Genomic DNA, 14,803 nt, shown 5'->3' with positions numbered 1-14,803 from the left:
TTGATTCAACTTTAGTAGTAAGAAAGAATCCAATTAAACAGAAAAGGAATATGAGAGAATGGAATGCAAGTGATTGATTATTTTATTTATTTTAGTGGTGATGATGTGGTGAGATACGAGCACATGTTCGCACTTAGCATGTGATCCTCCACTTATGTACTTTTTTCTTCCTTATCTTCTTCTTCATCTTGACCCTTCCCCACCGCAAATTAACTCGATTCTCTGCAGGCAACACTTTCGCTCTTTTTTTCCGACTTGAGATTTCCATTTCCTGTGTGAGGGAAGAAACGGGGTGGAAATGTGTTCCAGCTGGAACCCGCGATGTCTCCTCTCAAGTGTTGCTGGACGCAGCAGCAACTTGACCGTGGAGCAAGTGCGCCCGTGACTAATTTTTAATAAAAAAAACAAAACACAAAACTCACTCTATATGATGTTTTCACAAAATCAGCTCCATCTCACAGAGAGTATTTATGAGTTATTCGTTTTTGTTGATTAGTTTAGATTTTTGACAAAAATAGCTTCCATCCAAAATGACAATTTTGATATTTCTCCAAAAATAACCTCTTTGAAGTTGTCTACTTTCATTTCTCAGCAGCGTAAAAGTCCAAGTTGTAGTTGAAGTTTATAAAAAATGAGTGATTAGTCCACTGTGCGTTAATGAATAGCCAACGTGTTTTTATCCGACACTAGCTCGCAGGGACGGGAATCTTTGACTGTCTCGCGATCTGATTCGATTGCGATTTTCAATTCAGAACGATTTTTGGTTCAAAATGATTTGATTGACAATGATTTCTGCTTCCATTTATAAATGTGCAAAGAATCGTCATGAGCGACGCCAGTCCGACACGCTAATGCTAATTAGCGTGCTACTTGTAGCACTTTTACCACTCAAAAGAACGGCTCTTCATACGAAACGCTTCCGGAATGTTTACAGACCGGCAAATATGCTCTTCCAATGCTGCAAAACAACTTTAATTGGCATAACTTGATGGTGACTTTTTCCTCTCTAATGTGGCTACAACTTAACAGTGTATCCCAACACACGGAACCACACTGCCCCTAAGTGGCCAAATCGTGTACAACATGAACAGTGCTCCCAATAAATGCACACACAAACAAAAGGGCAAGACGGTATCAAATAATTTCAATCAAATGGATTTTGGGACATTTAAAATCGATCCTGAATTTTACTAAATGAGAATTGCAATTTTTTTGGGCACACCGCTAGTAGCTAGCGTGTCTCGGGAAAAAGCCTAAAAAATGAGCTCCTCATCTCTAACGTCACTTCACAAATGATATCTATCGATGCAATTAGCAGGCAATACAAATCCAATCAGAATGTGACCCTCCAGCACAAAATGGAACCCAAGACTTGCATAACAACAAAGTTATCTTAGCACTAGACAAAGTGCAATTTCTGCAGAAATTGCGTGAGAATGCTAAGATTTGAATGCATGTGCTTAAGAAGTTCATTGAAAGATCAATTATGTGAAAATTACTTTTTTTTTTTTTTTAATTGTAGTTTAATGACAAATGAATAAAAAGAAAACGTGAACTGCTGTCCATGGTGGGAGTCAATTGCTTTAAGCACTGAGCTAACTTGACTTGCTCAAATTTTTGGCTAATGTCGTATTTAGTTTTTGAAAAAGTGTCATCTGATGCTGAAAGCGAACATGCATTTAATCATTTCAGTGAATTTATAATCCATTTCCTGATCTGATAGTCAGTTGTTATACATGTATATCTCGCTTAGCATAACGGCCGTGGATATATTTGCAATGTACAGTCGAAGGTGGGATTCGAACCCGTGGTGGTGATAATAAGTTGTATGTATGAAAGTGGGTGTGGAAGGTGAGACGATGTCCGTCCCATTGGAAATGAATCCAACATGATATTGCAACATTTTATTCATACAATTTGCTATTTGCCAAATGCTGCCATAAGCTTTGCGTGCGCATGCTAATGCTAACGTGACGTCAGGCCGCCGCAGTCCGTGTTCAAGCGCTTTCACGCTGTCGACCTTCGGCAAGCTTAGGACCTCGGTCGTGGTGCGTCCTTGGGGGTGGAGGGTCAGGTCGGGGGGGTTGGGGAGGGTCCCCTCGGAGGCCCCGCCCTCAGCATCGAGGGTTTCCCATGCGGCAGTAACAAACCGTCCTGAAGATGCGGCAGTGGCAGAAGGCGCAGAAATCGCAGCACACCTTCCCTTCGGATTTGCAGCTGCCCCACACGGGGACGCACCCGGGGGGGGGCGGGCGCCGCCGCCTGCCACCAATCTTGTTCTGAGGAGCAAGTTTTCACCGCCGTCACAAACAGAACGAAGCCAGATGTTGCTCGTGTGCGCTGCCGTCGGTTACAATTGCTTTCAACGCAAACCGGTGCGCTCGGTCCATATCCTAAATTTCCTACCGTCTTTTTCCCCCCCTGCCCGTCCTGTGTGTAAGTGTACCAATGCAGAACCCAGGAATTCTCAGTGTCCCAAGGTTGTATGTACATGTCACTAGCATTGTAAACACCCCCGCCAAAAAAACAGATCGGAAAATTGGTTTTGGTTTAAAACATGCGAGTGCATTGTTTTGAAGTGAATCGAATCATTCCATTTCATGAATTGAGTCGCAATTGAACCGAATCCATACAGTCCGCTTTGAAATGGAACCATCCTTGAATCGTATCACTTGTATCACGTATCAATATTTTTAGAATCAATTTTTCTATCATTATTCTATTCATTAATCAAATAATCAGCTCATTTTTTATTGTTACCATTTCCCCCCCGATGATTGTTTATCAGTCAATTATCATTTATTTGGTACTTTTTAATGATTAATAAACGACAGTTGCGCAACGTCACACGAAAGGAATCGACGTTTTCCTCACCGACCTTTTTAAAACCGATTCACTTACGATTTTGCTATTTGTTTTCCAAAATAAAAGTCAATGTTTGCAAATGTCTTCTTTCGAAAAGATAATCAATCTTCTGTCATCAAGTGCGGTAGAAATCAGAAAAGATTTCCTCGTGACAGGATGAAATCAGAGCATTTGGACAACGTGAAGTCAAACGATTACTCGATGATCAAAATAGTTGTCGATTAATAATCAATGAGTTGTCGATTGATTTGCCACCTCTGGAACAGGCAGGACGCCGTCACACCTGACACTCTCTGAACACGTCGTCGCTTTAAAGCCATGGCCGAGGTTATCGTGCAGCTCGTTATCTCAATGCGGTAAGCCGTAATGGCCTTGAAAACACACAAACACACACACCTTTTTTGCCTTCTTCTTCCTTCCTGGTTTTGGCAGTTCTGGAGGAAAGAAAAACAAAAATAATGTCTCATTATTATTTATTATTTTGTTGGTTTTGTCCTAAGTCTTGCTGTTGTTGTTGTTATTTCTGTAGTTGTTGTTGCTGTTCCAGGTGTACTTGACTTTGTTTATTTATTACGGATTAGGGCTGCTCGATTAGGAAGAAATTATTATTAATCTCGATTCATTTGGTAATAATTGCAGTCACGATTAGGACAATCATTTGTTTTTTGGTACAAGAAAAGTAACAAATATGAAGACAAATACATTTCTTTGAAAGGCTATAATTATGTTATATATTGAGTTGTTTTTGGTCCAAACAAAATGTATACATTTAAATTACTCAAAATTGGTATTAACTCTTTTACTGCCAAAGACGTTAAATGACGTTCTGCAAAAACCTACGGAGGAGCGCCAAAGACGTTAAAAGACGTCCACACATTTTTTTTTGTGAAACGGGTGGAGTAAAGCCTTGCCCAGCTGTGGTGAAAGTTTCAAGTAGGTCTAGTGAGCCTAATGACTATTTTTGGCCCCTAGAGGGCAGCGATGACTCTCTTTTGACAAGATTGGGTGGGCGGCAGCAGAAGACGTGAGGCGGGGCTAGAGGGGACAATGGCTGGGGAAGGGAAGAGAAGAGAACATGGCGACCGGTTTGCAAGCAGCTCACGCTCGAGCATTTTTTTTCAAAGACGAAAAGCATCGACCAACGCTAAAGAGCACATTGATGACGACGATGATCGTCATCGATGATGATGGTGACTCCGAGGTTGGAAGCGTTGACGCGGCAGAAGAAGACGCGAGGCGGAGCTAAAGCGAACAATGGCGGTTACAAGCAGCTCACACTTGGGAATTTTTTTCAGACGATGAATATCCCGGGAAGGCGTGAATTTTTCAAGCAAGTTGAAATTTGAACGGTGTAAATCGGAAGTAATTATGTGGAAGTTGTTACACGGCAAAAAAGTGAGGACAATAAAATATGATCAATGATCTTTTTTTTTGTTTACGATGATGCCGATTTTGTAATTATGGCATGTAATCATTGAAATTGTAATCGAATTTCGATGACTATTACGGCCACTTACCTACGATGAGGACGGGCACGTACAATTCTCCGCCGCCGTCGCCGTCCGGCACGGCGTTGGAGACGGCGTCCTTGTTGGCGCTCAGCCTGCGGTCGGGCATCATGTGGGCGGTGGCGAGGGAGAAGTGCGAGGCGGCAAACGCAAAGATGGCCAGCAGCACCAAAAGGCGCATCCTATCCCGCTTTTTGCTTCTCTGCAGCAACGAAACACAAACGACTCGTCAGCGCCGTTCTCAGTTTTCAATTTGCGCTTCGTCATTGTGTCTTGTGTCAGATGAACGGCGTTGATGCTTTATGATCATCTCTCTTTGAAGTGCTTCCTTAGCACCTTTTGGCATTTTAACGCCGGTGTCGCAATTGATCCATTCGTCAGTCAATTGAATTGATCATTATTTTTGGGATAGCGATAGATCGATAGATATGGTTACGATACCGATTATTAGTAGTCAAGGAGACCGCTCGCCGATATTTCAAGCCGATATTCATTTGCAGTAAAAGAGAAAATATTAGCGTTGTTTTAAAAAAGGACCTTTTTCTTTTCATTCTAAACGAAAAGAATTGACCGCTTCCAGGGTCATCAAAATGTGTTCAACTCAATTTAAAAATAAGCAAATAAATAACTCTGTAAGTAAAGTTTTCCCAAATTTCAACATCATTTCTTAATTTTAATTTTTTAAATAAAAAGTGTAGGGAGTTCCCTGTGTCAGCATCATTTTTTTTTTAAAGTGGGAATTGGAATAAATCCCTAAATGAAAAGATTGTCACCGAGCGACAAATGCACGTGAATGTAAAATCATTTAGAATTATCGGCAATGTTCGTAAAAGGTGTCAAAAGATCGTCACAGACAGTCCAAAAAATGGTCAGAAAATGTGGACAAGACAAAACAAATCCTGATGAAAAGCCTCAATTTCGCTACGTTCGCAAGCATTCACCGCTCAGATGCCAACTTTTTCGGCCTTCGGATTCGCAAAAAGGCCGATGCCGATATTTGTCAAAATGCCAAATATACCGATAATCGAGAATCGCCCGTCCGATAATCCGTCTATCCCTCATTTTTGATAACCGATGAATCGTTTCCAGCTCAAAATCCTGAGCATTTCATCTTCTGTTTAAAATGGTGAACATTTTTCGATTTCTTTATTCCAATTGCTTTATTTTAGCCAATTTTGTAATGTGTTAACGAGTAAACGAATCGTGAAAAAAAATCATGTTGATGCGTTTTTTTGAAGTGTCCAATTTTTTGTTGTTGTGATGAATTGAAGATGATTTGGGGGCGGTGTTGCGTTGATGTTGGTGCGTGACAATCACGATGGCAATCGAAGGTTTAACATCAGCTTGACTGACTGAAGAAATGTTTTTTTTGCCCCACACAAACCTCATATTTTATTTTCTCTGCTGTCACTTGTTTCGTCTTAACAAATGTGTTATTTATGTATTTATTCATTTATGTAGGCTTAGAGTTAGACTTTTTAGTGTGGAATGAAGAAGTCATTCCATTTGTATTCAAGCGCCCGATCTGAATTGGAAAACGTTTTTTATTCGAGGTGAGCGACACCTCAAGGCACTGGTGTAGCGCGCACACACACACACGCTAGCGGAGGAACATGTGTGGCCATCCGAGCGAGCGCCTCGTCGGGCCTGCTTCTCATTTGCAAATCACTTCAATCGCCCCCAAAGAGCAAAACACAACCGCTTTCTCCTTCAATTTGAAAAGATCCCCAAATCATTTTCCAGCTTGTCATTATAGGGTGTTGCGTGCGTGCGTGCGTGCGTGCGTGCGTGTGTGTGGAAGTTTGATGGGAAAAAAAAAAATCCATTGTGAAATAAGGCGATAATAATAATTGGAATCTCCATATGTCATTTTTTTAATACATTTCAAATTTTTCATGTTATTTTTTCTTTATGGGATGTTTTGTGTATAATTTATCATTTATAAAAGGTCAATGATTTAGAATGTTTTGGACGAAAGGCACAAAAAAATGAGAAAAAAGGGATTTGCGGTTAAAAAATAAATACATCTCATTGCAATGTATGCGCAAATGGACAAATATGGGACAATATTTAGCAAAAATTATTTGGCAAATCAGTGATGGGCTGTGATGTCGTCATTGGCCCGATCGGTCAATGACGTGATTGGTCGGCTGTGTGACGGAAGACGTTTCATCTTATAGTTATTGGCTGTCAGTACTTTTTAAAGACTTTTTGGATTTTTGCCGCTGGCGGCGCGTCCCGCAAATAGTCAGCGATAAACTCAATATAAAAGCGCTTTCAATTGATAGACATCGATGCACCTTTTTTAATGTTTTTTTTTATTTTTTTTTATCTAACTTGCTGACCGGTGATTGGCCGAAAAATGTGTCCTGTATAGATCAGGGGTAGGCAAGTTGGGTCCTAGAGATCCTGCATGTTTTTGATGTCTCCCTCCTCCGACACAGCTGAGAGACTCATGATTTGAAACACCTGGGTTGGAGGCAGGAGACACCCGAAACATGCAGGGCTGCGGCTGTCTTGGACCCAACTCGCCCACCCCTGCTTTGTGGGACATTTTGTGTCGAATTTCCAAGAACAAGGGACTTTAGTCCACTTACGAGTAAATGTTGTAACATTGTAAAATTAAGGAAAAGTGACACACTGTAAAAAAATAAAATGAAAATAAAATCTGCATGCATGTGATTTCTTACTTTTTAATTTAAAAAATAAATGAGCAAAAACGTCTCCAACCTTCTTCATGTGGTCATGATGTGACGTTTAGTGTCGAATGTTCAGTTGGAAAAAAGAACGTCTTCCACGTTGGTATGTAAAGCGCGTTTGCGTGTGAAGACTTTGCGGATGCTTGTTCGCTCGAACGCGCTCGCTTTGGGATGTTTGTTTTCTGGTGAGACGTCGGTTAAGAAGAGAAAAAAAAAAAGCCGTCCTGCTGAGAATCCGTGTGGCCGCGACACATGCAGGCTTTGTTTTGCACATCATTTGTTGTTCTTGCAAATGGGAACACAAGATAGCCGGCACATTTTCTTCCAAACCTCCGGGGACGTTCGCGCACGCTAAGCTAACGTGTTTTGCAGCTTTGGGAAGCGTTTGTGACATCAAGTCCAAAATGGCCTCCACAAGAAGATGTTGTTTTTTGCCCACAACGTCTCAAGACGTCCTTCTGAGGAATATTGCGTAAGTGGAAGACAAATTAGCAGTCCAATGCAGCCATTTTAATCCATCTCGGGGGCGGCCATTTTGCCACTTTGTTAAACGTTGCCATCTGAAATTGAAAGCCTTCGATTCACCTTGGGAGGATTTTTGACACGCCGCCATTTTCCATTGAGCAAAACTTGTCTTACGGACGGCCAATAAAAATGTGCTCAAGTGGGCTAAACAATTTTTCAACCCCCAAAAGGTCGATCTGAGGACATATTGGACATGATGGACTCGACGTGACCGATTTCAAACCATTCCAACTGCAACATGTTGGACTCTTTCAAGCGCTCTCATTTCATATTCCCGTCCACAAGATTTGCACAATTTTCTGGAATGGAAAATATGGACACGTCGGTCGTCCACTTTCCACATCCAACTCGAACCATTCCAACTTCAACATAATCGGCTCGCGTGCATGTCAGCAATGTCATCATTGCACATTTCAGAACGTTAAATATGCTCTTTATCAAGAGTGATGCATCAGATTTAAACATATGGTTGCATTCAAAATCATTTAAAATAATACATGAGGTGTAAACGACATACCAGTAAATATCATGCATTGAATACGATGTCAATATTGTCTTTCTCTTACCTTTTATTTACTATTAATATTTTTTTGAATGGAATTACTTTTAGATTAAATATGATTGACTGTAAATATGATACATTTTGTCTGGAACGTTAAATAGAATTCAAATATTAAATATGGTCTGTTAAAGATCCATCAATCAATAATAGATTGATACGATAACAATGAAACGATAACGGATACGAGACACTTAAAAAGAAAATACAATTGGCATATACATTGATTTAAATAAAAAAAAAAAAAGAATTTTTTAACCATGACATACTAATATTGATTAAAATTGATATCAAGGGCATTGATATGTGAAAGCAATCCAATCGCAGTTCATCAATCTTGACTATTAGTTGTGGGGTCCCCCAGGGGTCCACGTTGGGGCCCAAATGACTTGCGTAACGTTTGTAAAATGCTCAAAACAATGAATGTGGTACTTTTTGCAAATGAGCCACGCATTTTTTCTTCCAAGTCAATTAGAGCAAACAATAGACAAATGATCAATCAATGGAAATGATTTGGAAATCACAAAACGGACACTCAAAAGGGTTGAAATGGGAGAAGGCAGGCAATTAAATGGCTCGGGTTCAAAGGAATGATGAGAAAATGGAGTGCAAGTCCCATATTTGACAAGTTCAATCTAAAAGATCATTAGCAAAGCCAAGGACGGGTTCGATTATCATTGACTCCACATGCTGTACACTTTTTTACAGTTTAATGGTCACTTGTGGGCTAACGACGACAACAACTCACCGGACATTCCAAAAAAAAAAAAAAAAAAAGCATAAGCGGTCGAAGCAACGCAACCATTTTCTCTTTGTAAAATCAAATCTATTCAAATGGCAACGATGCACCGTTCAAAATGTTTCTCTTTCAATTTGTGGTGTGAACGCGCGCAACACAACAAGTGCAAAATAAAACTAACGGGAATTCATTATTTCAAAAAGAAGGTTTTGTCAGGAAGGCAAAAATTCGGTCAAATTGTGTCACAACATTTTCATGTGCGGGCAAACATTTGTTTTGTACATTTATGTATTCTGGTTTGCACTTTTTCATGATCTAATTATTACATTGCTGATGCAAAGAAGTTTGTGTTTTCATTTGGAATATTTACATTTGGTTTTGTTTTTGTGTTGTTTTTGTGTGCGCGACAATAATGGAAGTAGCAACAGCATTCAATGCACGGCAATTCAATGTTTTCTTTTTTATCACCGCACGTGTTTATCAATTCTCATGAATATATTTAGTAGGACATCAAAACATGAAAAAAAGATGTCAAGAGGACGCATTACAACTTTATTCCAATCATGTCCATTTGGTACATGACAGCAGGGCTGCTCGATCAGAAGGAAATATTGATCACCGTTATTTTGGCAATCATTTCAATTGAAAAAAAAAATGTTTTTTTGTTAAACAGATAAAAAAAAATTGAAACACTGTTATGCAAATTTTGGATGGAACAAATTGTATTTAATTAGTTATTTTAAAAAGGTGCAAATGTATACATTTTACCAACTCCAAAATTAGTATTAATGATATATATGTATTTTTTTAACGATTATGCTGATTTTGTAATTGTGGAGTGTAATAATTGAAATTGTAATTTAATTTCGATTAATTGCACAGCCATGCACGAGGGGTCATTTGAGGGCATAAAATGGAAAAGTGCTCAAAATTACACGCACACACACACACACACACACACGCACGCACACACACGTGCGCACGCAAGTCACAGAAGTCTCGGGTCATCCTGCCAAAATGATTGGTGGCATTCGTAGCACAAAACGGACGCAAGTTGGTTGGATTGCTGCTGCGTGAAAAACGGACAGCCTGAAATATTGCAGCTCACAAAAGGAATATTTGTCATAATGTCAAAGTGTGTGCGCGCATGAAGTCGCCACCGCAGCATTTTGATTGCGCAAAACGTATAGTAAACATGTTGAAATCATTAGACTGCATATCACCACAAATGATTGTAATTGCTACAATCTGACGCTAATAATCACCACTTCATTTCCTGGGAACGCACGCACACGCAATTATAAAATATGTGAACCGGTGCACGTGTGGCGATTTCATACTGAAATTATTTCAACAATTAAACTTCAAAGTATTGTTGCCTGAATTCATTTGTTTTGAATTGGTCAAAAAAAAACACACACACACATCACACTTTCTGACATTATTTTGTCTTTTTTTTCATAATGTTAACAACTACCCCCCCCCACACACACACACACAAAAAGATGAAAAAGCCCCAACAGCAATTTTGTTGAAAATGATTTTTCTAGCTTGCCATGCAATTCTGTCAAATGCCATTTTATTTACAACTTACCATATTTGACTATAATTCATAACAGGCTCGCATTTAGCAAAACAATTCCATCACATAATAGAGAATAAAATGACAAATTTGGAAATAAACTTGACTTGTGTGACTACTTTTGTGACTTTTTTTTCCTGCTTGCAGTCAAGAATTATTTTTGGAATTGTTTTAATGGGAGCTTTTCATCACTTCAAAAAGTGTGTGTGCAATATAAATATATATATATAAAACAAAGCATGTATTTGTAATGAAAGTGAATTAGCATATTTACGCTCAGCATCAATGGACCTTCCCTACCTCATTTCGTGTGCACAAACGCAGCAGACAAAAGGAACAATCCGGCAGCTGTCAACATTTCCAACAAGGTGCCGGACGAGCCCCGAACGGAGCCCCGAACGGAGCCCCGAACGGAGCCCCGAACGGAGCCCCGAACGGAGCCCCGAAAGGGCTTTGCGCCTCAACGAAAGAGAGGAAATGTTTGAAAGGAGCTCATGACATTCCCACTTGTGTCAACATTCCCGGCCGTGAAGGTTCCTGGAGAGCCCAAAGTTGTGCCTTCGACTCGTCCGGCAGATGTCATCAATTGCAGCTGCGGAGCCGTTCAAGGTGCCGAAAGAACAGGAACCCTCTTGGAAGAAGTCGGAGGAGTCTGAACGCTCCATGAACTTCGACCCAAACCTCAAAGGAACCCCCCCCCCCCCCCGCTTCAAACATTTAACAGCAGGGGAGCCGTTAAGGTGCCGGCAAACTGCCGTCGAGAAAACGGCTCATCAGGAGCTCAAATCAATTAGGCGGCTGTCTGCATTTCAGCCGGGGAGCCCGAACCTCGACCTCAGCCGCAAAAGTGGCAGAAGTTTGCCACATCTTCTCACAGACGTGAGAGAAAAGCTCAGGAACGAAGCCCGAAGGCATCTGCGGGCTGCCGAGGTTGTCAGCCGGCAACTTCTCAAATATCCTTTCAAAGGAGCTCGGAGCAATCTGGCAGCTGTCAACATTTCAGCCACCGCTGACTTCAATGTTCCAGAAAGCTGCACCTGCTGGGAACCTTTCATCTTCCACATCCGTGAAGGAGTCGGAAAACCGCCGGAGGAGCTCACGGCGACTCTCAGAATTTCTCCCAAATGGCTTCCACGAGGTTTCGTCCATTCGGAAGACGTGCTTACATACGTGTTGCCGCTTCCGTGGACGTTGACCTTACCTCACTTGGGCTCTTTTTTTTGAAGTCCTGGTGACAAAAGTTCCCGAGCAGCTCCTGGTCTTCTGGTGGGAATGTTCGGCGATGGGTCCCGTCCGTCCTCGCCAACTGCTTTCCCAAATGTCCCGCTGGGATCCTCAGGCGAGCCGCCGTTACCTTCGCCGCGCTGCCGACAATCTGCTGGCAAGGTTTGGAGTGGGGGGGCACCGAGGGTCGGTGGATGGGGGGGGGGGGGTCGAGCCGGCGGATGGGGAGGAAGGGAAAAGTATGCAGACGCCAGATGGCAACACGCTGTTAACACGGCAACAACACGCCACAAAGACGCGCTGCCTTAAGCTTCTTCCCAGGACATGAAAGACGAAAGCCGCCACTTACATGCCGTGGACGTGACGCGACATGGCATTAGCATGGCATTAGCATGACATTACATTGACGTTGGCGTCAGCGTTCATATTCCAGTCAGCAGACGTTGGCGTGACTCCACATGCCAACATTTTGATTGCGTGTGAAGTCAAATGAAGTTTTTACATACGACGCGCGACATTTGCATGCGTGACGCTTAAAAGCACACATTGACATGACTTTGACCATTTCCATTTTATTTGCATAGATTGACATTTGCTAATATGCGTGTGTATTAGGAACAACCACCAAAGTACTGTAAAAAAAAAAAAAATCTTAGGAGGAATTTAAAGGCAATCGAAAGTGAATCGATGCAAAACGCAAATCGTTTTATACAAAAGGGTGTTTTTGTGGCGCGCGTATTCTACATGGATTTGTGCTGCCATTCACGGGTTTTCACGGTAATAAACAAACATCACAAATGCTCAGATATAGACCGATTATCGGCTGGGCCGATGTTCAGCATTTGACGGCCATTTTGAAGAATCATACGGCTGATAATGGCTCCATTTGAAAAAAAGTGTTCAGGGGACTAATTATTCCATTTCAGAGATGCTGCTGACCGTGGGAACTCTCTGCACCTTCTGTTAAAACTAGGATAAGTAACATTTTACGACTTAGGATATTTTGCAAATGTATCCAACTTTATTTACTGTCGGGAGCTATTAAGTTTTGAAGACATTTGCTTGGGAGATCCCTGAACTTTTTGTTAGATTGTTCAAACAAAGATTGTCCATTGAATAAGATTGTGTTTATTTGACAAAACCCTAAACGTTGTTCAATAAACATTTGCTTAAAAATCTGCTGGAGTTTGTTTTTTTTAACTTTGATGCCAATATTTTCCCTTTTAGTGAAAATTTATATCGTTTTTCGGTGTCCTTGACTCCTGATAATCGGTCTATCTCTAATATAGAGCTTAAAAGGCCACAAATAATATACTTTAATATTTCAAAGAAAGTGTCCTGTCCATTCAAGACAACAAAAATCAAGTCAAATGAAATTTCATTTCCATCCTGGCACAAAGTAAACGAAATTGTTGATATTTCCTGTTCTTTTGAAATGTCTCGTGCTCCTTTTTGGACCGAAATATTTGAATGAGAACAAAAACAGCTGTTTGTGATGTTTCTCAAGTTCTTCCGTGGCATTGGAGCGCCAAGAATGCTTTTAGGCAGGCCACCTTTTTCTTTTGTGTCGCTTGATACACACTTTTGTGGCAGCAGAATTTCAAATGAACAAGAAATGGAAGGAAACTTCTTTTTTTTTTCTGCAACTTTACATACAGTCATTTTATACTATTTGTGCAAAATGGAAAATCAACCATTTAATCTGTTCTGTCAATCCACAAAATAATATGAAACGTGTATTCACCATGAAGCAGAAACGGTGATAGCATTTCATGAGGTTACAATTTCCATCAAAAAAAAAAAAGTGACTAATAAGAATTTACAAGGTCACTTTGGTTCCTACCGTGTTTAGCATCTCGGCGCTTTTCCCATCGACAGCAAACAAACAAAGAACACGACGAGATCAATTGTGGAAGAGACAAAAGAAGGAGGACAAGTTAAGCCTTCGTTGTCATCATGTGACAATTCTCCGATTAGTCAAGTTGGATGGGAAAGAAAGTCAAATGGACAAACGGAACGCTTTCCAGAAAATGATTGTGACAATAAGCCGCTTTCACATCAAACTCTCCGCGGAGACCAACAAAGATCTGCTGGTGCTGCTTTTCTAAAGCAGACTTTTTGCAACTTTTGACTTCTTCCGACTCCCTTTTTAACATGGAAGCTGCGCTGAAGGAATTTGTGTTCTCTCATTTTCTGACTGTGACTGTTCATTTAAAAAAATATGTATATTTCAAATTTGTCAGGCTCACATATTGTGATGCTCCAAATTTGACAAGGCATTCATTTGATGATGATGATGATGATGATGATGATGATAGGAAGTGTGCAACATCACAGTCTCGAGTGTGATGTTTTTTTATGACTGTTGTCGAACAAACAAGCGGCATTTATTAGTTAACATTAATGAGCGACAAGAAATTCAAAGTTGTTGATCACGTGATGATTGTTGGCGGCCAACGCGGATATTTCCGTAATTGCTTCCATGGTTTTTGCGAGCGGTGAAATACGAGGCTGTCAAAAGTCGCTTGCAACTTTGCAATGAGGTCGTTTTCGATCAGCTGGCTGACGGCAAACTTGACTTTTTTTTTTTGCTTTTGCTGAAAAGCCGATTTTGCAGCCTTGGACCACGATTGCTAGCCAGCTAGCCGCTGAGCTAGCGAGCTGGCCCATTGGCACTCGAGGATGACTTAAAGTAGCACTAAGGAACTTTTCAACCGTAATCAAATATTTGTTTTAACTCTTTGGATGAAACATGGACTTCAAACGAGTTGAATGGTCCCTTTGCCGTGGCCTGAGGGCGTCGCTATCCTTTTGACTGGCACGAAGCAACTTTAAGGAGGATGCTAGGAACACTGACTGGCACACAAAAAACACAAAAGTGCTGACTGCTTTATGGCATACGTCAAAAGCGACGGCGGATGAAAGGAAAGTCGAGGGTCACTATTGGCTCGGCTTTCGCTCGCTGGCGTAAGCGCAAACAAAATGAAATGAGCTTGCCCTCATGGGAAATGAGGTCTTCCTTCAGGCATGACATTATCACGTTTGTCCATATGGCGCCGCCATAATCAACGTAAACGGAAAGCTCTTTAGTGTAGGGTGAGC

The 14,803-nt window shown here is 41.0% G+C and overlaps 1 protein-coding gene across 3 annotated transcripts; it reads right to left on the bottom strand.

The window, feature by feature from the left end:
- Positions 1 to 1,897: 1,897 nt before the first annotated feature.
- Positions 1,898 to 11,836, bottom strand: asip1 (agouti signaling protein 1). 3 transcript variants are annotated; one of them, XM_077578941.1, is made up of 4 exons: positions 11,679 to 11,836; positions 4,383 to 4,575; positions 3,262 to 3,299; positions 1,898 to 2,279 (listed from the first exon to the last, which is right to left on the bottom strand). In XM_077578941.1, the coding sequence occupies exons 2-4, from the start codon at positions 4,552 to 4,554 to the stop codon at positions 2,115 to 2,117; spliced, it is 375 nt and encodes a 124-aa protein (XP_077435067.1). In that variant the 5' UTR covers positions 4,555 to 4,575; positions 11,679 to 11,836; the 3' UTR covers positions 1,898 to 2,114. The 3 variants fall into 3 exon arrangements, with proteins under 3 accessions (XP_077435067.1, XP_077435068.1, XP_077435066.1); XM_077578942.1 differs by lacking the exon at positions 11,679 to 11,836 and adding an exon at positions 10,778 to 11,014; XM_077578940.1 differs by lacking the exon at positions 11,679 to 11,836 and adding an exon at positions 7,104 to 7,313.
- Positions 11,837 to 14,803: the final 2,967 nt, after the last annotated feature.

Source organism: Vanacampus margaritifer, chromosome 10 (assembly GCF_051991255.1).
Source record: "Vanacampus margaritifer isolate UIUO_Vmar chromosome 10, RoL_Vmar_1.0, whole genome shotgun sequence".
Lineage (NCBI taxonomy): Eukaryota > Metazoa > Chordata > Actinopteri > Syngnathiformes > Syngnathidae > Vanacampus > Vanacampus margaritifer.
This window is presented reverse-complemented; position numbering and strand designations above follow the sequence as displayed.

Coding starts and splice junctions, on each gene's coding strand:
- asip1 (XM_077578940.1), bottom strand. Junction 3,300..4,382: donor CGTGCCCGTCCTCATCGTAG/GTAAGTGGCCGT, acceptor TCTTTCCTCCAG/AACTGCCAAAACCAGGAAGG. Junction 2,280..3,261: donor GGAAGAAGAAGGCAAAAAAG/GTGTGTGTGTTT, acceptor CTTGCTCCTCAG/AACAAGATTGGTGGCAGGCG.